General features: G+C 54.6%; 1 protein-coding gene across 1 annotated transcript in view; it reads left to right on the forward strand.

The window, feature by feature from the left end:
* SLC6A3 (solute carrier family 6 member 3) overlaps positions 1–21320 on the forward strand; it is a 50988-nt gene extending 29668 nt beyond the window's left edge. The window contains exons 9-15 of the mRNA XM_032278836.1: positions 2249–2361; positions 4451–4579; positions 5277–5376; positions 7777–7877; positions 11833–12000; positions 14354–14425; positions 20648–21320. Coding sequence (XP_032134727.1) covers positions 2249–2361; positions 4451–4579; positions 5277–5376; positions 7777–7877; positions 11833–12000; positions 14354–14425; positions 20648–20671 — 707 coding nt within the window. The 3' untranslated portion in view covers positions 20672–21320. The remainder of the gene's footprint in view (positions 1–2248; positions 2362–4450; positions 4580–5276; positions 5377–7776; positions 7878–11832; positions 12001–14353; positions 14426–20647) is intronic.
* The last annotated feature ends 278 nt before the right edge of the window (positions 21321–21598 follow it).

Here is a 21598-nt window from a genome sequence, read left to right on the forward strand (position 1 = left end):
GCCTCCAGGCCTGCTGTGCCGCACGGATGTGGATAAGGCCCCTTCCTTTCAGACATGGGCCCCCAGGTTGGGCAGGCTCCCAACCTGCGTCCCCATCCTTGCTCGTCTGGACCGTCTTCTCCAGGGGTCTGGGTTGGTGAGGAATGATCGTGCTCAGAAAAGCCCCTGTCCCTTGGGTGTTGTCGCTGACTGACCTCTACCTGGGGGGTGGGGCTCAGCAAGGGTGGGGAGTGACAAGTACAGGGCCAGGCAGCCTTGACCCCCTCTGAGTCACCAGGACCCTGGCCCTGCAGGTAGTAACAGGCTTGGAGACCTGAAAGGGCCCCTCCACCCTTGCAACAGAAAGCTGGGGTGGGGGCTGGAGCCCCCTCTCAGGATGGGGTGGGGTGGTGTGGGGGTGGAGTGGGTGAGCCACAGCTCAGAGCTGGGCCTCCTAAGTCCATGTTCTTTCCTCTGGAAGAAAAAATTCAGTCAAAGCGGGAGAACAAAAGCATCATGCAAATAAATGCAGAGCGGTGAAATTTACTCATTGCTGCATTTTTGCATTTTCTCCACTCTTTTTGCCCTTTATTATGATAACTAGCATAGTTTGCAAGACCTCTATTAACCCCTGAAAATAGTTGAATATCTTCTATGCGTTTCATGACAAGCAAAGTAAATGTCATTTTCAGCCTTAATTCTCAAGAAAACAGGGCGAAATGTTAATGCAGGTACGGAAATGAAGGTGAGGATGTTGACATTATGTTCCCCGAGCTGATGAATATCTTCCCAGGCTCTTGACTTATGCCATCTAAGCCTCAGAAGGTCTCAGGCAAGCCTGCCTCCCCCACCCCACACGGAGGCTGCCCCCAGCCACCAGGGTATCAGGGAGCTGTGAGAGCCGGGCCTGATCCTGCTGCTTGGCTGACAGTAAGGCCCCTGAAAGACCTTTAGGAACGGCCCCTGGCTCTGGACTTTGATCATTTAAAAGGTTGGGCACAGGCCTATTCCCACAGGCTAGGACCAGACACATGCCTGAGAGGACAGGGGAGTCTGTTGCAGGCTGACTGGACTCCGGAGACCCGCTGGGCAGTAGAGGTTGTGAATCTTCTAAAATGGTCAATGGTCAGTTGCCAGTGGGACTGTTTTTCACTTTGGGGTCATCGGACACCAAATGGCATTGACTTTCGGAGGCGTGGCTACCACACTCCCAACCCCTCTACCTCCACCTGAGTCTGCCTGCTGGTAGCAGGAAGCACGTGCTGTTTCCCAAGAGAACTGTGTGGGGATACCTCCTGCCTTGGCCACGCCACCCTCAGCCTGGCGTGCCCCTCCCTGGCTTGCAGGGATAACAGAGTTGCAGGTTTATCTCTCATCTTCAAAGCTTCCATCTGGGCCCCTGTGGTCTCCGACCCTGGACCCTGTGTGCATCAGGACGTGCTGCTCCTCCGAGCCCTCAGGGCCCCAGCTGTTAGCAGCCTGTGTCGATGTGACCTCCCGGACCCCATGGTGGGGGTGGTGGTGAAGGAGCCACATCCTCCTCTACTAAGCTTCACTCGCAGGGACCTGCTCATAGTGGGTTCACCATGCACTGGCCAAGTATAGCCATATCTAACCTCGTGGGAGGGCCTTAACCTCCTCGTGTGCCTGGGAGGTGGAGGTCAGGAACGTATCCCTAATGTATTGCTAAATTTAGAAATTAGGCTACTAAATAATGTGGATGTGTGTGATTTGTGTGTTTGTGCTCATGTGCCTGGGTCTATTTGTGTGTGTGTGTGCTTGTGCACATATGAGTGTGAGTGCACAAATATGTGTTCATACATGTGCGTGCATGTGCCTGTGTGTGTATATCACATGATATGTGCAGGAAAAACCAACTAGAAGAACATTAGCAGGTGTCACTTGGGATGAAGGGCAGGACCACCTTGGAAACCCCTCCTGTCCTCTCCTTGTTTCTGCCCCTTCCTTCTCCCCGCGCCCCCATAGCCCTCGAGGGTGCAGGTGATCTGGAGGAGCTCCGTTGCTGGGTAGTGGGCATGAACTGAATCCCTCGGATTGGTTCTGGGATTCTGTTTTCCTGAGTCCCAGGCCAGGATCTGCTGGATGCACAGGAGGGAGGCTTTTCAGCAGGGCTGCACCAGCCCTAGTCCTTACAGGCCTGTGGTGGGCCGTGTTGGCCTCTCAGGATGGGGTGGGGTGGCGTGGGGGTGGAGTGGGTGAGACAGCACTGCATGAGCTCCGTGGAAAGCAGGGTGGGTTCTGGTTTCAGGGCCGGGGCTGATCTTCATCATCTACCCAGAGGCCATCGCCACACTCCCACTGTCCTCGGCCTGGGCCGTGGTCTTCTTCATCATGCTGCTCACCCTGGGCATCGACAGTGCCGTGAGTAACATGTGCCACCCAGCCCCATCCTTGGCACTTGGGCTTCTTCCACCCAAGGGGGCCCTGCCCTCCCACGGTCAGGCAAGAACCCTGGGCTCATGGACGGCCCCCAGGCCTCTGTGCTTGACTCAAGTAAGCCCCACAATTATTTGGGAGACCTTTCTTGGGGCTGGGGTGAGTGGTGACTGGAGTTTAACTTTTCCTTTATCACTGTACTCTGGGGTACCCATGTGACCCGCCCTGAGCCACCTACAGATCCTGGACATATGCATGTACATACATGCATGCATGCACACACATGCATGCACAAGCACACACAGATGCACATACACACACACGAACACATACATGAATGCAGGCACACACAAGAATGCACACACACATGCAGACGTACACAGGCACACATGAATGCACACACACATGCACACACAGGCACGCACACACAAATTCACACACATGCATGCACACATACACAGGTACACAAATGCGTACACACATGCATGCACTCATGCACACACATGCACACACATACACCAATGCACACATGCATGCACACATACAGGTACACACAAATGGGCACATACATTGCATGCACTCACAGGTGCATACACATGCATGCACTCACATATGTGCACACATGCACATACATAGGTAGACACGAATGCACACACACATGCATACACTCACATGCGCACACACACACACATACACGAATGCACACACATGCATGCACACATACAAACATGAATGTGTACATATATGCATGCACTCACGTGCACACACATGCACACACATGCATGCACACACACACGAATGCATGCACGGGCACACATAAACATACACACACAAATGCACACACATGCATGCACTCACACATGTATGCACTCACACACAGAGGCACAGATGCATAGATGCATGCACACACATGCAACAGGGCCCCAGCCACCAAAGACTTGGCTCAGGACACCAGAGTGGTGGGGCCTTGGTGGGCACACAGCAGGTCCTTCCTGTCTCAGGGCTTTCCCTGGAACCCTTGGCTCCCCCACAAGGAATGGGGAGGGCAGCAGAAGTTCCTGGTGCCCACGGATCCCAGGCCTGGCCCTGAATGCTTTGCGTGTGGCCTCTGCACATCCAGCTGCTGGGGGTGGTGGATCCAGCCCTTGATCAGCCCTGGACCAGCTGGACTTTCTCAGGCTCCTTATTCCCTGTCAGCTGCTTGGGACCCAGAATCCCTTTCCACATAAATACTGGTCATGCATCCAGCCCCTACTCATCTCCTACCCAGCTGGGCCACGGCCCCTGAGTTGACCCCAGGCCTTATGTTCCTGATGTAGGAGCATGAAGGGGGGTCTGGACTAAGCAAGGCAAAGAAGGTCACTAAGCAGGAGTCAGGTGCCTGGATGGCATTCCACAGAAGGATGCTGGGAGTCAGGAGGCCCCACTGGGGAGGTGTAGCCAGTGACCGGGCCAGGTGCACCCAAAAGCTTTGCATGTGAGGATCATCTTGCTCGGGAAAATTTGGCTGAGCCAAGCCTGTGCAGTAGTAGTGGACAGGGTGGTGGTGTTTTAGCTATGCCATGTCTTACCCATCCAGAGATGTTGACGAGGCTACAAAGCCCCTGCTGTGGACAGTGTGGTTCCTCTCGGTCTCCCCTACAGCAGATAGCATGGTCCCTCTGGGTCTCCCTACCGTGGATAGAGTGGTCCCTTTGGGTCCCTCCTACTGCAAATAGAGTGGTCCTGTTGGGTGACCCCTACCATGGATAGAGCGACCCCTCTGGGTCCTCCCTACTGTAGATAGAGTGGTCCCTCTGGGTCCTCCCTTCCGTGGATAGCGTGGTCCCTCTGAGCTCCCCCCTACCATGCATAGCACGGTCCCTCTGGGTCCTCTCTCCTGCGGCTGTGCCACCAGGGAAGCCCTCGCCAACAGCCGTCCTCACTACCAGGCATCCTGCACCCTGGACAGCCGTGCGGCCCCTGTTCCATGTGCATCCCTGGATGTGCGTCCACTGAGTGATGAGTAGATCTCGGTCCAGGCTGCAGTGAGCAGTGCCCCAGCCTGCAGCCTGACCCTGTGCTCTGTGTGCAGATGGGCGGCATGGAGTCGGTGATCACCGGGCTCATCGACGAGTTTCAGCTGCTGCACAGACACCGTGAGCTCTTCACGCTCTTCATTGTACTGGCGACCTTCCTCCTCTCCCTGTTCTGCGTCACCAACGTACGTACCATTGCCGGCTTCGCCTTCTCCTGGTTATGCCTCCTTAGCATGTGGCACAGGGCAGCCTGGCTGGGACTGTCGGGTCAGACAGAACCTCAGTGATTCCAGGAAGCTGCGTCCCCACCCACCCAGGAAATGACTCATACGCACACGAATGCACACACACGAGTGCACAGGGTTAACTGCACCTCGGGAGCTTGGTCCCAGTCACTTCAGCACCTGGACAGCTCCCCGGAATGTGCTTCCCATGGTCACTTCAGCACCTGGACAGCTCCCTGGAGTGTGATTCCCATAGTCACTTCAGCATCTGGACAGCTCCCCCAGACGCGCCCAAGGCTGAAGCTTGCCTCTCTCTAGGGCTTGGAGACTGGGGGACGCTGGGGGTGACAGATTCTATCTATGTGGCAGGAGAGCTCAGGCCACCTCCTCTCCAAGGGAGGCACTGCCAACTTCCACATTCGGTTGCTTCCGTTTCTAATGGCACGTGAAGCCCTAGGAAAGGAAAGGAGTGGTCGTTTTTATTTTATTTTTTTTGTAATAGAGGTGGCCCTAAGAAGCTGCATGTGGATTGAATTTTAGGAACTGAAACCAGAGTTTGCAGTGAGTGAAACAGAGCTTGTGTATGCAGTGTGTCCCCAGGCCAGGCTTACATTTGGGAACAGTCTTCCCGCAGGTCCACAGGATCCCTCTCTTCCAGGGCGGCATCTACGTCTTCACGCTCCTGGACCATTTCGCCGCCGGCACGTCCATCCTCTTTGGAGTGCTCATCGAAGCCATTGGGGTGGCCTGGTTCTATGGTGAGTCCAGGAGAGGCAGCCAGGCTGGCGCCCTCTTGTTTGGTGGCTGTGCAACTCCCCATCTTACAAAGCCGCCATGAAGAAATGCCTTTCAGCTGCAGGTAGCCTGGGTTGGGGTCATCACAGCTTCACAGAGGGGAGAGGCTTGGCACTGGTCCCTTCAATGGGATCAGTGAGGTGCTTAGCTTGGATGGCAGCAAGAAGACACACACTGCGGTCAGAGGTGTTCACAGCAGCCAGGTGGCTTCAGCCTCCTCCATGCCAGAGACACCAGTGAGCCCACCCCACATAGGGGAACACAATCAGATCCATGCTGGGGGCTTCAGCAGGGATGTGACACAGAGCATTTCAAAGGTGCTGTCATGGTCTTCCCTGCTGACCAGGGCTCCAGAGCAGTCAGGCCTGAGGGTCAGCAGGCAGCCCTCCAACAGGGCACAGCTCCTGCCCACTGTGCCACCCCAGCCGTGTCCTGGAATGTCCACCGGTGGTTTAAACAGCAACAAACCCAGCCTGGCACCAGGGCTACCCTTTCCCTGCATGCTGACTTGGCAAGCCACCTCCACTCCCCTTAGTTCTGTCTTCTGTAAAATGGGGCTGTGATGCCGGCTCTGCTCACCTGGCCAGGTGGCTTCAGGGTAGCTGACGAGGCCTAACAGGTGCATCTCTCCAGCCAAAGCTGAACGTCTCTGATTTTGTGTAAGCCCCAGTTTTGGAGGACACCTAGCTCGCCTGCATACGAGGGGTCATTTTCTTTGCCTCAGAGCTGTGGAATTTATAACCAGATAAACGCCCTGGCTTTGAGACAAATAGGACAACTAGCTCCTATCCTGAGAATATTCTTTTTAGTGTTGTTGCTTTTCAGTGTTGTTCTACAGAAAAGGGAACTATCAAACTCATGCTTTCACGGGTACTTGGAATCAATACTTTATCTATCACTTTAATTGTCATCTCCCCTGAACAAAACCTAGAGCTTCACAGAGGAAGGAGAAAGTGCCTCAAATTCACCCCAGCACCATGGTCTCTGAAACCATGGGAGGCGGGGAAAAGCTGGCTCTGGCTTCCTGCACCTCAGAAAACCAAGCTCTGTGTTATATTTCCAAAGAAGAATCCAGCACTCCTCATCTAAATGAAACAAAATCTGTGCTCTAATAAGATACGCTGGAATACACCAGGCTTCCACTGCGCCGATGTCCTGCAGGTCTTGGAGCTCACGCCACCTGCTCCGGCAGGGCCCTGGGACCTGCTGGTGGGAGGCCGAGTCCGGAGCCTGAGGGGCCATGGGGATGCCCCCTTTTGCTGCTTCTGGCCTCACCTGTCTGCGTCCCCATTCTCTCCCAAGTCCATCTCTCATGTCGAGCTCAGATCCCCAGGTGGGGTGTGGAGAGGGGATTCTGCATGGAGGCTTCTTTCTGACAGAACACAGGACACCCACAAGGCTTGCCCCAAATCTCAGCAGACCAGGCTATGGCTGCACAGGCCAGGCCAGATGTGGGGGGAGAAATCACTCTTAATCTTCTGATGGTCAGTTCCTAAAAGAAGTTAGATAATATAGATAATGCCATTGAAAGGAAAACATGCATTTCTAAAGCGGACTGCTGGTGCTTGCTTTTGGGGAGAAAAATGTTTATTACATTTCTAGAAGTAGCTTTTCTGAAGACACAGTGATGGTATTCTTATGACGGAATATGATTCGACCTTAAAAAGAAAGGAATGCTGACATGGGCTGCAGCTCAAATGGCCTCAGGGACACTCTACGGGAAGTAAGCCAGTCACAGAAGGCCCCACGTCTTGTGTCCCCACTCACAGAGGTTCCCAGGAGAGTCACATTCATTGAGACAAAAAGCAGAGGGCACAATGGCTCGGTGGCGGCTGGGGATCAGGAGAAATTGGCATTTAGTGGGGTCAGAATTTCCTTTTGGGAAGATGGAGAAGCTCTGTAGATGGGTGGTGGCGTTGGGTACACAAAATCTGAATGTATTAATACTTAATACATTATGAACTCTACACATAAAAATGGCTACAATGGTAAGTTCTATGTTATGTGTATTTTACCACAAACTTTTTAAGTGAACAAAAAGTCCTGGCGGCAGAGGGAGACAGGGAGAGCCGTGGGATGGGGAGGAGGACCCGAGGGGCTGTCGCTGGGGCACGGAGAGCTCCCGCTGAGGCACGGGTCTTCCTGGTGCGTCTCCAGAATGGAGCGGGCACACGGGCTCCCACCCGTCTGCAAGGCACCCAGTGGGCTGGTGTGTGGCCCAGCCCCCTCTGCAGGAGGCTGGATGCAGCCGGAGCCTGGGGTCAGTGGGCGAGACTCGGGGTCAGTGAGGGCCCCCACGCGTGTCCAACATCAGGGGAATGTGCTGCCCTGATGGGTACTGAAGCCGCCGTTTCTCCCCACAGGCGTCGGGCAGTTCAGCGATGACATCCAGCAGATGACCGGGCAGCGGCCCAGCCTGTACTGGCGGCTGTGCTGGAAGCTGGTCAGCCCCTGCTTCCTTCTGGTAAGGGACCTCGCCTGCCTACCCCTTCCCCATCGGCCCACTGCCTCCGCTCTGGCACCTGCCCCTGGGGTCCAATTGCTGCATGAGGTTGTTGATTGAGCAAATTGAGTGCACAGGAGGCTGGGGGTAGTGTCTGGGGTGGGCCCCTAAAGACCGCTTTGAGACTGAGGCCACTGTGGCTGGAGTTGGGGGTCTCGGAACTCGGCCCAGAAGGGCAGGCCCGTCTCCTGATGGTGTTCCACCTTCCCCTCTACGCCTACCCAGGAAACCTCACGTGTGGTCCTAGGTAGCCTTGGACCCCTGTCACAGGCCATGAGAGTCCTGCACTTGGGCCAAGCGTCTGTGTTGGGAGGGAGGCTGGAGGCGAGTCAGGCCATGCACTCACCTCTGCCATGAGGATCAAGGTGGAAGTTAGAGCTTCCGGGGCGTCAGGGACAGAGGACACCGAGTGCTGGAGACCCTGAGGGCAGCAGTGGCCTCAGCCCTGTCCCGTTGCTCACGCAGGCCTCCCTCTGACTCAGTAGCACCAGTGTGTCCAGGAGGCACTTGTTTCTGTCACCCGGGCTGGGCTGCCGAGTCAGGGCCCACTGAGCAAGGCCTTCAGACGCCCACATTTGTAAATGGAGTTTTGTCAGAACGGGGCCCCGTCCATTCATTAGGGATTGCCTGCAGTGCTTCCTCCACCAAACCGCAGCGACCAGGAGGCTCCTAAAGCAAAACTGCGCGGCCTGGTCCAGACAGGCCACCTAAGAGCTGTCCAGGTCTGAGGCTCACATCCTGCGAGCTGCTCACACAGAGAAGCACCTCCCAAGTCCAGCAGGCACAAGGAGGTGGATGGAACGGGGCAGGGGACTCAGGCTGCACCCTCTCATGGACCAAGGGCTGGTCCTAGGGTCAGCAGGGCCTGTGTGTGTGGAGACCCCTCGTCACCTGCACACAGCAGGTGGGACAGCCCTGTAGTTGCAAGCAGAGGGGTCTGAGCACCCAAGGGTGGGTGCGTGGGGTGCAGGAAAGAGATGAGAGACAGGCCCTATCCCAGAGGAGCTCGACAGTGTCAGAGAACCCACCCGACATCTTGCAGCAATTCCACCGTATCTGAGCTCCAGGCCGCGTGGCGTGACTGCACACAAGCAGTCCAAGCTCAGTTAACTGCTCCTGTGAGGCTCCCATTGAAGGCTTCTGGATTCAGGGGCAGTCTTTTAATAGGACACAGAGTACACGGCTGTTCAGAGGGGAAAGTGAGGCAGCCCCCCTGGGAAATCAGCCTCCCGCCCACCCCCTACTTCCCCTTGCCTGGAGCAGAGGGGAAAGATCCCGGGAAATCAGCCTCCCACTCACCCACTGCTCTCCCCCGCCTGGCACAGTACCTCTTCCCCCCACTGTTCAGCCTTTAGTTGAAACCGAGCTGTTTTGCATAAAGACATTGGCTCCCCTTGGGCAGGTTTCTCCTTTTAACATCCAGAGGGCTGACCTTGACCTTAGGAGATAAAACGTTCTACCGACCTTAGACTAAATCTTCCCACTTCATACAGAAACACACTTCGTAGTTGTAGATAAACCTACAAACTATACGAAACAGGACTTCATTTTGCCAACTTAGAGCAACATGACAATTTCATTGTTCTGTGCCATTTTGTATTTAACATTGCAGTGCAATCCTGTGAAGTTTCAATTTTAGCAGAAAAGCAATGTCTGTATTACTGTATGTTTCTTCGGGTTGTGGCACAGTCCCCTGCCCTCTGGCATGTGCTGGCCTCTGGTTGTATGGAGTGTACATGCCCCAGGCTTGTTGACATGATTCTGTGGCCAATGATGCTGCCGCAATGCTGAACGGGAATTATGCCAGAGCAAGGCAACTCGCGTGGGCAGACTGTGACCTCGAGGCATAGTCTTTCTGAGAAAAGTGCTGTCTAGCAAGAAGTTGAACAATGCAAGAAAACATATTACAGCAATACCTACATGTCCGATATGCAAAACTGCCGTGTCTAGGAAGGCACGCGTGGCTCTTTAAAGTGTGCTCAGGGCTCTCTGCACAGCCAGGGCAGGAGCCCCTAATCCCAGATGCTCCAGGACGCTGACTTCGTTTGCCAAAGAGCTGCCTGTCCTGGCTTTGGTCACGTGACAGACCTTCCCAGTCCTTTGCTACCCAGCTCCAAACCTAGAGGTGGCTCGAGGCAGCACGTGAAGAAGATGCTGAGACTGGTATGAGACACGCATCCAACGTGCTTTCGGGTAGAAGGCTTGAATGTTCAACTTTTCTGAAATTGAGGAAAAATGGACAATTTGGAAAAAGTTGCATGCTAAGCTCATATCTCATAAGCCATATCTATCAGAGTTTTCCTTGTCTCCTTGGAAAGGACCCAGGTGTGCAGCACATGTATAGGCATGCAGTCCACATATGGTACACAGAACACAGGTGTGCAGTACATATGTAGGCGTGCAGTCCACATGGTACATGGAACACAGGTGTGCAGCACATATGTAGGTGTGCAGTCCACATGTGGTACACGGAACACAGTTGTGCAGTACATATGTAGGAGTGCTGTCCACATGTGGTACACAGAACACAGGTGTGCAGCACATATGTCAGCATGCAGTCCACATGTGGTACATGGAACACAGTCAGGTGTTCAGCACATATGTAGGAGTGCTGTTCACATGTGGTACATGGAACACGGATGTGCAGTACATATGTAGGCATGCAGTCCACATGTGGGTACATGGAACACAATCAGGTATGCAGTACATATGTAGGTGTGCAGTCCACATGTGGTACACGGAACACAGTCAGGAGTGCAGTACATATGTAAGCATGCAGTCCACATGTGAGTACACAGAACACAGTCAGGTGTGCAGCACATATGTAGGCATGCAGTCCACCTGTGCTACACAGAGCACAGTCAGGTGTGCAGCATTATGTGGGTATGCTGTTCACATGTGGTACATGGAACACAGTCAAGTGTGAAGTACATATGTAGGCATGCAGTCCAAATGTGGGTACATGGAACACAGTCAGGTGTGCAGTACATATGTAGACATGCAGTTCACATGTAAGTACATGGAACACAGGTGTTCAGCACATATGTAGGCATGCAGTCCACATGTGAGTACACAGAACACAGTCCGGTGTGCAGCACATATGTAGGAGTGCTGTCCACATGTGGTACATGGAACACAGGTGTGTGGCACATATGTAGGTGTGTGGTCCACATGTGGGTACATGGAACACAGTCAGGTGTGCGGCATACATGTAGGCACACGGAGGCTGTTTTTAGATGGTGGTGTGTTTTGTGGAGTGGATGAACAAATGCATGAGCTGCCTCAGGAGAAGTCTCCGGAGAGTGGGAAGCTTCCCCTCCAAGTGGCATCCACCCTGCCCCCCCACATTACCTTCGTGGTGGTATTCTGAGATAGCTCTGTGACTTTATCAGATTTGCTTCTAGAATGAGTAGAGATATGGAGCTCAGATGCCCCTGGCGCTGTCCTGCATGGCTCACAGTTCTGTCTTCAGCACCTGGAGCATAAATTCAGTGTACTGAGTAGCAGCCAGATTTGTTTTGTTGTGATTTCAAGCAAGGACTAGAACAGGAAGGCATGAGATGGGATGGGATGGAATGAGATGGGATGGGATAGGATGGGATGGGATGGGATGGGATAGAACAGAATGGGATGGGATGGGGTGGGATGGGGTGGGGTGGGTTGGAATGGGATGGGGTGGGATAGAACAGGATGGGGTGGGATGGCGTGGGATAGAACAAGATAGGATAGGACAGGCTAGATCATGCCTCAGAAGGCTGTGGATGCCCGGCTGCCATGTCTGCAGGCCTTGCTGGGGTCTGCATGTGCACAGCTGTGGGAACCAAGAGACCCTCTGCCATGAAGTGCTGCCTGATCCTTGCTTTGTCCTGGCACCGCTGGCTGAGAGCTGCCTGACCTCTGTGTCCACTGGTTTCAGTTCGTGGTCGTGGTCAGCATTGTGACCTTCAGGCCCCCCCATTACGGAGCCTACATCTTCCCCGACTGGGCCAACGCACTGGGCTGGGTCATTGCCACATCCTCCATGGCTATGGTGCCCATCTATGCAGCCTACAAGTTCTGCAGCCTGCCCGGGTCCTTTCGAGAGGTGGGTATTTGGACAGGGCACCTTTGCCTGAGTGTGAGGCCTCCAGGAAGGCTCAGTGGGTGTCCACGGCCCCAGTCCTCACCTGCCTGGGTCATCTGTGACCAAGAGGAGGAGACTGGATGTTGCCACCACAACAGTGTGTGTGTGTGTGTGTGTGTGTGTGTCCAGCTGCACGCCTGTGTCCATGGGTGTGGGTGTCCATATGTGCATTCCTGTGTGTGTCTTTGTGTATGTCACGTGTCTGTGTCTGTGTGTGCATGTGCATGTGCCTTTGTGTCCATCCACTGTATCTACCTGTGTGTCTGTGTGTGCATATGTGCCTGTGTGTGCATCCACTGCATCTTCATGTCTGTGTGTGTCTGTGTCTACATGTGCCTGTGTGTCCGTCCACTGTATCTGCTTGTCTGTGTGTGTCTGTGTGCGCATACGTGCCTGTGTGTGCGTCCACTATATCTTCATGTCTGTGTGTGTCTATGTGTGCATGTGCCTGTGTGTCCATCCACTGTATCTCCATGTCTGTGTGTGCTGTGTCTCTGCGTGCATGTGTGTGTGTGCCCGGGTTTGTGCTCTCATGCATGTCCAAGTGTTTGTGTGTACTGAGTGCATGCATACCTACACACTATAGTGTGTGGTGGGGTGGGCACAGCAGCCATCTGAGGGCGGTGGAATCAGGCATGATGTAGGCCCCCCCAGGGCCGAGCCCCACTTCGGCCGAACAGGGGCAGCTGGAGCCCAGGCAGTGAAGGGAGCTCTGCAGAGTCACTGACACGCACTTCCGTTCCTCCTCTTGGTTTTGCCTCCTTCGTGTAGAGGAAAGGCAGATGAACCAGTCATGGGGGTCCACCTATTTAACACCCTGGCTCTGTGGTCCCTGGAAGAGATAAGGACCTGCCCTCCTTGGAAGAAGGTCGCCCTTATCTGAGAGCCAGCCACTGGGAGCTGCTTCCCTCGAATCCCAGTCTTTCTCAGAAAGAACTGCCTTGGCCCTGGGCAGCAAATCCCCGTAGCTGCACCAGCCACATTCAAGGAGTCCACCTTTGGTCCACATGTGGCTCAGACACGTGGCAGGTGCCCCAGGCTGGCACTGAGCCAGTCTGTCCAGCAGCCTGGCAGGCCAGGGCCCAGTGCAGGCAAAGCACAGAATGTGGCCCCTCTCTGGAGTGGTAGGGGCTCAGGGGCTGCCGTGGCCCCAGGAAAGCTGATGGTACCTTGTTGTGGACAGTCCTTCTCAGGCCCCCACTCACTGACCTGCCAGGACCCAGTGCAGGTGAAGAGCGAGCAGCCAGGCGGTCCCTGCAGGGAGACAGCACCTCTGGGAGTCTGGATGGACTTGGGAGGAGGGGCCAAGGTCGGCGCGGAGCTGGATGACAGCCGCAGCCCAACAAGCCTGAATAGCCAATACCCTTACCCCTCCCACAGCCAAACTCTGAGCATAAGCCAAGTAAAACCTCAGCAGCTGGGCCGGGTACAGGTGGAACTGTGGTGATGACGTGGGCTAGGGCCACACCCAGGGGTCCCTGAGAGAAGTCATCTGGCCTCAGAGATCCAGACACAGGTATCCAGGCCCCCGAGTGTGAGCCCCCAAAGATACCACCTGCTCTGGGAGGACTTGGTACTGTCCAGGCCCCAGGAACTGCCGCAGCAGGCCGTGGAAGGAAGGCAGACCCAGTGGTCACTCTCCCAGGAGCCACAGGGGACAAAAGGCAAGTGCTCCTGGAATGTGTCAGCTACAGGTGGCCCCAAGGCTGCCCACCAGGGCATGGGCACTTTCTTACTCAGAGCCCACCACATATGGTGGCTTAGAAACAGCCTCAAGGACCACGTTTTATTTCAAGTGAGGGCTCATTTAAGGAGACCATCAGGACGTCGGCTTCCAGGCCTGACTGGTGTCAGGTTGGTGTGGGCACTGGCAGTGTGTCAATGGTGGGCGCAGGTGGTGTGGACGCTGGCGGGTGGGCAGTGGCAGGTGAGGGGTGCTGGCAGGTGAGGGTATTGGCAGTTGAGGCTGCTGGAAGGTGCAGGTGCTGGCAGTGTGAGTCCACAGTGGGTGCTGGCAGTGTGAGTCAGTGGTGGGTGCTGGCGGGTGGGTGCTGGCAGTGTGAGTCAGCGGTGGGTGCTGGTGGGTGGGTGCTGGCAGTGTGAGTCCGCGGTGGGTGCTGGCGGGTGGGTGCTGGCAGTGTGAGCCAGCGGTGGGTGCTGGCGGGTGGGTGCTGGCAGTGTGAGTCAGCGGTGGGTGCTGGCGGGTGGGTGCTGGCAGTGTTAGTCAGTGGTGGGTGCTGGCGGGTGAGTGCTGGCAGTGAGTCCATGGTGGGTGCTGGTCTGCACTGGCCCCCGCACTCTCCTTGCCTTTCAGAAACTGGCCTACGCCATCGCACCTGAGAAGGACCGTGAGCTGCTGGACAGAGGGGAGGTGCGCCAGTTCACGGTGAGGTCACAGCCCCCCCGGGCCTCTCACAGGGAATTCAGAATGGTCCCAGCATGGTGTTCTTTGCCCCAGCTGCTCCTGCAGCCCCCAGAGGGCTCCAAGGCTGGTGTAGACAAGGCTGGTGTAGTCGAGACTGGTGTAGGTGGCACTCATTTACTCAGTCAGCACGCGCTCCGTGAGGACAGGCAGGCAGCAGTGGCAGGCGACAGTGGAGGCGTGCACCTGGGATGGGGTGCGTGATGTGGGGGGGGCCCAGGAGGAGCATCTGTGCAGACGCCTACAGTACGCACGATCCCTGCAAAGACCTGGACACATCCCAGACATGGGAGCAGCACCCTGCAGGGCCAGCTAAGCCAGCTCAAGGACCAGCAAGGGACCCGTCTGCCTCACAGGGGCACCAGGGACAGTGCCAGGAGCGGGCCAGGAGGGGAGGTCTGGGCCTGGTCATGGGGAGCCACAGGGAGTGCTGGAGGGACTGGGAGAGGCCCGGGGAGCCTAGGGCAGGCTCCAGGTGAGAGGATGGTCACACCAGTTCTTTCCTGCACCCTCGGAGCCATCCAGGAGTGTGCGCACATCATGCGTGTTCATGACTTGCCATGCAGCATGTGCATCCCGGGGGCACAGAGGAAACACTTGACGAGGTTCCTCCCACAGCCCTGAAAGGTACCTGCCACTGTCTCTACACAAGGCCCCTAAGGCCCAGAGAGGCCCGGGAATGTGCCCACCATCACAGAGCTGGCCAGCAGGTGAGGAGCCTGGGCTATGCCCTGGGCCCATGGCACTGTCCTCTCCACCCCAGAGCGGCCTCAGCCCAGACCTGATTCCAAGCACTAACATCACACAAATGCTGACAGCAGAGTCCAGTGCACGGCAAAGGGCACAGAAGGCTGGTGTGGAGGGCACCACGGCCCCACCTCGGGGCTGCCTCTTCCCTCTGGCCACCTCTCTGTGCCTCCTCCTGGTAAACAGTCCTCCCAGCAGGGTTCTCATGAGTTCACGCACAAGGACCCCAGCAAGGAGCACAGCTTTCCTGTTCCTCCTCCTTGCAAGTCCCGGTTCTGGTGTGGGCTCGGCCTCCCTCCCTCGGCACCCTTCCCTCTGTCCTCCCAGTAACTCACCTGCTGCAAACACAGGAGGAGCGTCCAGGCTTCACACCCATCCGTCCAGGGAACCCCAGCCCCTCCCCACTGGCCTCTGGTCCAGCTCCACAAGCGCCTCTCTCCTGTGAGAGTCCTACACCTGGGGGTCTTGCACTTTGTAGAGGATCTCGCTAGTCTTCTCAAATATCCAACTTTGACTTCGTGTGGGACTCTTGTTCTGCTTCCTGTCACATTAACCTCAGCTCCTGTATTTATTGTTTCTTCCTCTGCTTTTCTTGGATCTACTCTGCTGTAGTTCTGCTAACTTTTCAATTTGGACCTTAGATTAATTCTCATCCTTTGTTCTTTTCCAATGTATGCATTCAAGGCTATGATTTTTCCTCAAAATACTTCTTGTGTTGCATTCCACATTTTACATAGTACTTTCTTTACCTTTTAGTTCTAAGTATACTTTAATTTCCATTGTGAGTTTGTCAACTCATAACCTGCTTAAAAGTCTGTTTTTAAGTTGCCAGATATATGCAGATGTTTTATTCACCTTTTTGTGGCTAATTTCCAAATTCATTTTGTTGTTCTCAAACACGTATGATACCTATTATTTAAAATGTATTGAGACTTCTTTAGGGCCTTGTACCTGATCAACTTTGACAAACGTTGCACATCTTTTAGATGAACGTGTTCTTCTCTAGTGATCGATGCACAGTTCTTCTCCTGTCCATTTGAATAGGCTTGTCTGTCGTGTTACCCACATTATCTACCCTTTGTCCATTTTAGGGGTGCTTGACCATGAGTAATTGAGAGGTGTTGTGGCATATTCTACCTCGATAGCATATTCGTCTGCTGTTCCCCTGCGGTTCTATCGGGTTGTGCTCTCTGTAGGCTGAGGCTGTTTTCTGAGGTAGATCCATGTCTAGAAGGATTATATCTTCCTGGTGACGTGACGCCATCTTCACTCCCTAATAAAGCTTTTGAACGTAAAGTCTGATTTGTCTGGGATGACTGTAGTTGTACCAGGTGTCTTTTGAGTTTGCCAGAAATATCTTTTGCAATCTGTTAACTTTCAGCTTTGCAGTGATCTTAAGATTTAGGTGTCTTTTGCAAACCCAGCAAATACCTAGAATTTTTTACTCTGACAATTGGGCAGATCAATCCATTTACATTTGTTGTGATTATCGATATATTTGAAATTAATTCTACTGTCTTCCAATTCTATTTGTTCCATTTTTTAGTGTTTATTTTTCTCCTTTATTGCCCTTTTGTAGACTGATTTTTTTGGTTCATTCATTTTTCTTATTCCGTTTATTTCTTTCTACTTTTGCTTCTTTTTTTGGGGGGGGGATGGAGTCTTGCTCTGTCACCCAGACTAGAGTGAAGTGGTGTGATCTCCACTCACTGCAACCTCCACCTGCTAGGTTCAAGCGATTCTCCTGCATCAGCCTCTCGAGTAGCTGGGATTACAGGCACCCGTCACCATGCCTGGATAATATTTGTATTTTTAGTAAAGACAGGGTTTTGCCATGTTGGCCAGGCTGGTCTTGAACTGCTGACTTTGAGTGATCCACCCACCTCTGCCTCGCAGCCACTGTGCCCAGCCTTATTCTGTTCTTTTAATAGCTGCTCTTGAGGTTGTAACCACACATTTTTCACTTAAAGTCTACAGTTAAACCATATCTTAACCCTGTCCCATTACGAGGACTTAAATCTTCCATCTACTGATGAATATGCTGTGATTGTTCAAATCCTTTCTTTTTTTTCCCATTTATTTATTTTATTGCATTTTAGGTTTTGGGGTACATGTGAAGAACATGCAAGATTGTTGCATAGGTACACACGTGGCAGTGTGATTTGCTGCCTTCCTCCCCATCACCTACACTGTTGTTGTTCTCTTTGCTGTTGTTGTTTTGTACGGACTCGCCGTGTTCCTTGGACTAACGTGCGTGCTTGGTGTTTGTTGATGCCCACACTTTTGTTGTAGACTTATTTTCTTCTAGGATCACTTTTTTGCTTTCCAAAAAGCATCCTTCAGACATTCCTTAGAGGAGGTCTCTTGCCAGCCTGCTCACTACTGGTGTTTGTGAACATCTTTACATTGCTCTCATTCACAAAAGCACTGTGGTGGGCTCTGGGTCTTAGCCTGACACTGACTATCAGCGTTTTGGAGGCTTCAGTGTTCTGTGGCTGTGCGGAGACCTACGGACTCGTGAGCCATTCTATGCTGTGTCCTCTGTCCTCACCCCTGTACACAGCCGAGTTTCCTGTGCTTCGTCCTCACCCCTGCCTCTCCTCACCCCTGCCTCATCCCTGCACGTGGCTGAGATTCCGGTGCTCTGTCCTCACCCCGGCCTCTCCCCTGCACACAGCCGAGTTTCCCGTGCTCTGTCCTCACCCCTGCCTCACCCCTGCACGCAGCCGAGTTTCCTGTGCTCTGTCCTCACCCCTGCCTCACCCCTGCACGCAGCCGAGTTTCCTGTGCTCTGTCCTCACCCCTGCATACGGCTGAGTTTCCCATGCTCTGTCCTTACCCCTGCCTCGCCCCTGCACACAGCCGAGTTTCCTGTGCTTTTCATGTTACAGGTTCACTGCGAAGTGTGGGGACCTGGGTTTCTTCTTTTTTTATCCTCTCTGGATATGTTGTGTATCCAGATCTGCAGATTCAAAAATCGTGTCATTCTGTGAATTTTGCAGCAGCGTGTTGGAGGATTGCCTTCTGCCTGTGTTTCTACTATGAGGCTCTGGTGTGTCCACTTTGCCCCAGGAATTGTTTTCATTTGAATCTCAGGTGCACAGTTGAGTAGGACACTCTTATCATTAATCCACAGGTGGCCATTTTTAAATGATTGATTTGTCTGTGTAACAAACAGACCCTTGTGAGCTCACAGCAGGAAAACCAGACACTGTGGAAGCTGCCCACACCCATCTGTCCCTGAGTCTAGCTCGATCTTTCCCTTGCCCTTCTTATGGTCTCGTTTGGTTGCATCTCTAAACATTTCTAGGTTCCCAGGATGCTATTTGGCTTCAGCATTCGGTGTAGCCCTAACTGACCCCTGCTGAGGCGAGACGTGCATGCTCCATGTGAAGCCCCAAGAACCCCACTGTCTTTCCTGGCTGGGGCAGCAGGGACTGTGCCCGGCCCTGCGTGGGCATCGGACCTGGTTCTTTCTCTGTGGTTCTGTGGGTAGTTCTTTCCTCAGCCTCCTCATGCGCATGGGATGTGCTTGGCGGAACCCTCGGCGGTGGTCAGGGGCCACTGTCCGGGGTCTCCTCTCTGGCGTTCTGGCCTCTAAGCTGCGGCCACCTCTGTTTCCCTAGCTCTCCTTCCAGCCTCTCCGCTCAGGGAGTCCACTAGGCTGTGCCTTCCCTGTGCTGCAGTCTAGAAACTCCCTAGAGGCAGCGAACAGGGTGGTGGAGGGGGCCCTTCTGGTCGGGGGCCTTCCTTCTGCTTCCCTCAGGGACCACTGACCCTTACGCTGTGGTGTCCAGTGTCTGGAAGGTCACTGGTGCATGTATTTTGTTTATTTGGGGGTCCCTGGTGCATGTATTTTGTTTCTTTGGGGGTTGTTTTGGACAGTAGGGTAAATTCAGCCCCTGTTATTCCATCTACATCAGAAGGGTCGTTGTTCATAGCTACAGTTCACCCACCGTGACTGGTCACTGACTGTCCATCATGTAAACAAACCACAGCTCAGCTCTGCAGGTTCTGCTCTCCCGCCCCTTCGCGTGCTCTGCATTCCCAGCCGCCCCCTTTTCTTCTTCGTCTCCGGAAGCCGCACGTGTGCTCTGCTGTTTCTCGTGACATTCTCATCACCGTGTTGTGCGAGTGTCACTTTGTTCAGAGCCCCCAGTGTGGCCATCCTGTAACCTGCTGCAACCGGTCTGGCCCTCTGAGGTCAAGTGGAGGTCTGGTTTCCGGGGACTCGCTCAGAATGGGTGCTGTCTTCTGTTTCTGGTCTTTTTTATGTTTATGGCTTGATCTTACTCTGTGGGTATCTGGAGGTCCCCCAGGCACACCTCCCTCCAGAGGGGGGCCTTCTGCTTCTGTCAGAGGGCAGGACAGAGAACGGCTTCTCCCGGTGGTGGAAGGTTCACAGCTAGAGTCGCAAGCATGGCTTCCCCATCACTGGGCTGAGGCAGGGCTGCCACCCAGAGCCTCTGCTCCAGGGCTCCAACCACTGAGCCACCCCTTGCTGTGGGTCCTGGCTGGGCTCCCTGACCCCAGCGGCCTTCACGGAGCCCCGAGCATCACCTGGACGCTGCCTGGTGTCTGCTGTGGCTGCTCCAGGCCCCCTGCAGACCCTGGCCTGCTGTGTGATCCCAGCCAGGTTGCAGAGGCCCCTGCAGGCTCTCCGTGGAGCGGCCAAAGGAGCCTGTGGTGTGGCCAGTGGTGGCTTCAGTAACTTTCCGTGGCCGGTGTGGTTTTGTCAGAAGCAAGCCCTGCGTGGCCATGTGGAAATGTTTGTGAAGCACACTTCTTGCCATTTCATGCTATCGAGAGGCTTCTGCTCAGAAATAGGCTGAACTCGCGGCTGCATGATAGCAGGCAGTGGCGTTTGCTGGCCGTCTAAAGAGCTGCTCTTGTCTATCTTGTCAGTCCCTGAGCAGTCAGTGCGTCCTGGTCTTGCGCCTGCTGGGGTCACCGAGAGCAAGACAGAGCTGCAGAGGCAGCATCTCACTCTGGCAAAGCATCCGAGGCCCCCAGGAAGGGGGCGGGGACATGGGGGAGCGGTGACATCACCACATCACACCCAAGTCACTGGGGTGCAGTCTGGAACCAGCCCCAAATTGAGAGTGCCCAGCATCTCTCGGACCCAGCAGCTGAGCTCAAATACGCCCCAGAGGCCATCATGCCCACCACGGCAAACACAGTCTCACTGCTTTTTAAAAATCAAGTAATAATTGATTTACAGAAGTGAGTGAGGCTTCAGATCCCTGGCCTGTCAGGAGCATGGTGGTCCGGGCCCCCCACAAGCCCCCCACTCTCCCAGGGCTTGTGGTAAGGAGGCTGCAAACTCTCTGCTCACTGCCGGCGGCTGGTCCCAGCCACGAGAGGTGGGCGTTGGCCCGGGGCTGCCCCTCTGCAAGCAGCCGCACTGTCTGTTTCTGAATAAACCTGTTTTCTTTCCAGCTCCGCCACTGGCTCAAGGTGTAAAGGGAGCAGAGACAAAGACCCCGGGAGATCGTCCCGCAGTGGGAGAGACGCCAACAAACCACGGAAATCTAAGCTTCAGGAGCAGGAGGCAACTTCCACTCTCCAACCTCTACCGAAAACAAAAAACGAAGCGGAAGGCGCCTCTCTTCTGACTGTTTGCACCTTTCCGTGCCGGGAGCGCAGCTCGCCGTGTCGTGTGTCGCTGTAATCACGCGTAGATCTGTGCAGTGTGGTCCACCCCATTCCCGCCCCCGCAGGGCAGTAAAATGCCCACCTTCCTGCTGTCTGTGTGAGGCTCCCTCCCTGCCCCGGCTCCCAGCTCCGAGGCTGCCCGGGGCACTGTGTTCTCAGGTGGGGATCCCCATCCTTGCCGACGCACCCCGCGGGAATGACTCACGTGCTCACCGCCGTCGCTTCCTAGACCGTTTATTTCGCCCGTGTTAAAAAGCCGTGCGTCCTGCTTTGTTTAGCTGTGCAGAAGGTGACCTGGAAGAAACCACGAGCTCCTGCAAAGTCCTTTCCTGATGCTTGGCTCCCAGCAGAGGCTGCAAATTGAGCGTTCAGCTGACACATTGCACACAGAGTCATTCAGAGGCATTGGAGGATAGGGGTCCTGGTGGGTCTCACCAGGAAATTCTGTTTATGTTCTTGCAGTAGAGAGAAATAAAACTCCTTGAAACCAGCTCAGGCTACTGCCACTTGGGCCACCTGTGGGTCCTCGTGGTGTAGCCCTCACAGAGGAGTGACCTACTCTGGGATGCATGCAGGCCCCTCACAGGAGCGTGTCCCACCCCAGGACACATGGGCAGACCCCTCACAGGAACGTGTCCTGCCCTGGGATGCATGCAACCCCTCACAGGAGCGTGTCCTGCCCCGAGATGCATGCAGACCCCTCACAGGAGCGTGTCCTGCCCCGGGACGCATGCA

The sequence above is a fragment of the Sapajus apella genome, unplaced genomic scaffold (genome assembly GCF_009761245.1).
Source record: "Sapajus apella isolate SASKATOON/1434 unplaced genomic scaffold, GSC_monkey_1.0 scaffold11, whole genome shotgun sequence".
Lineage (NCBI taxonomy): Eukaryota > Metazoa > Chordata > Mammalia > Primates > Cebidae > Sapajus > Sapajus apella.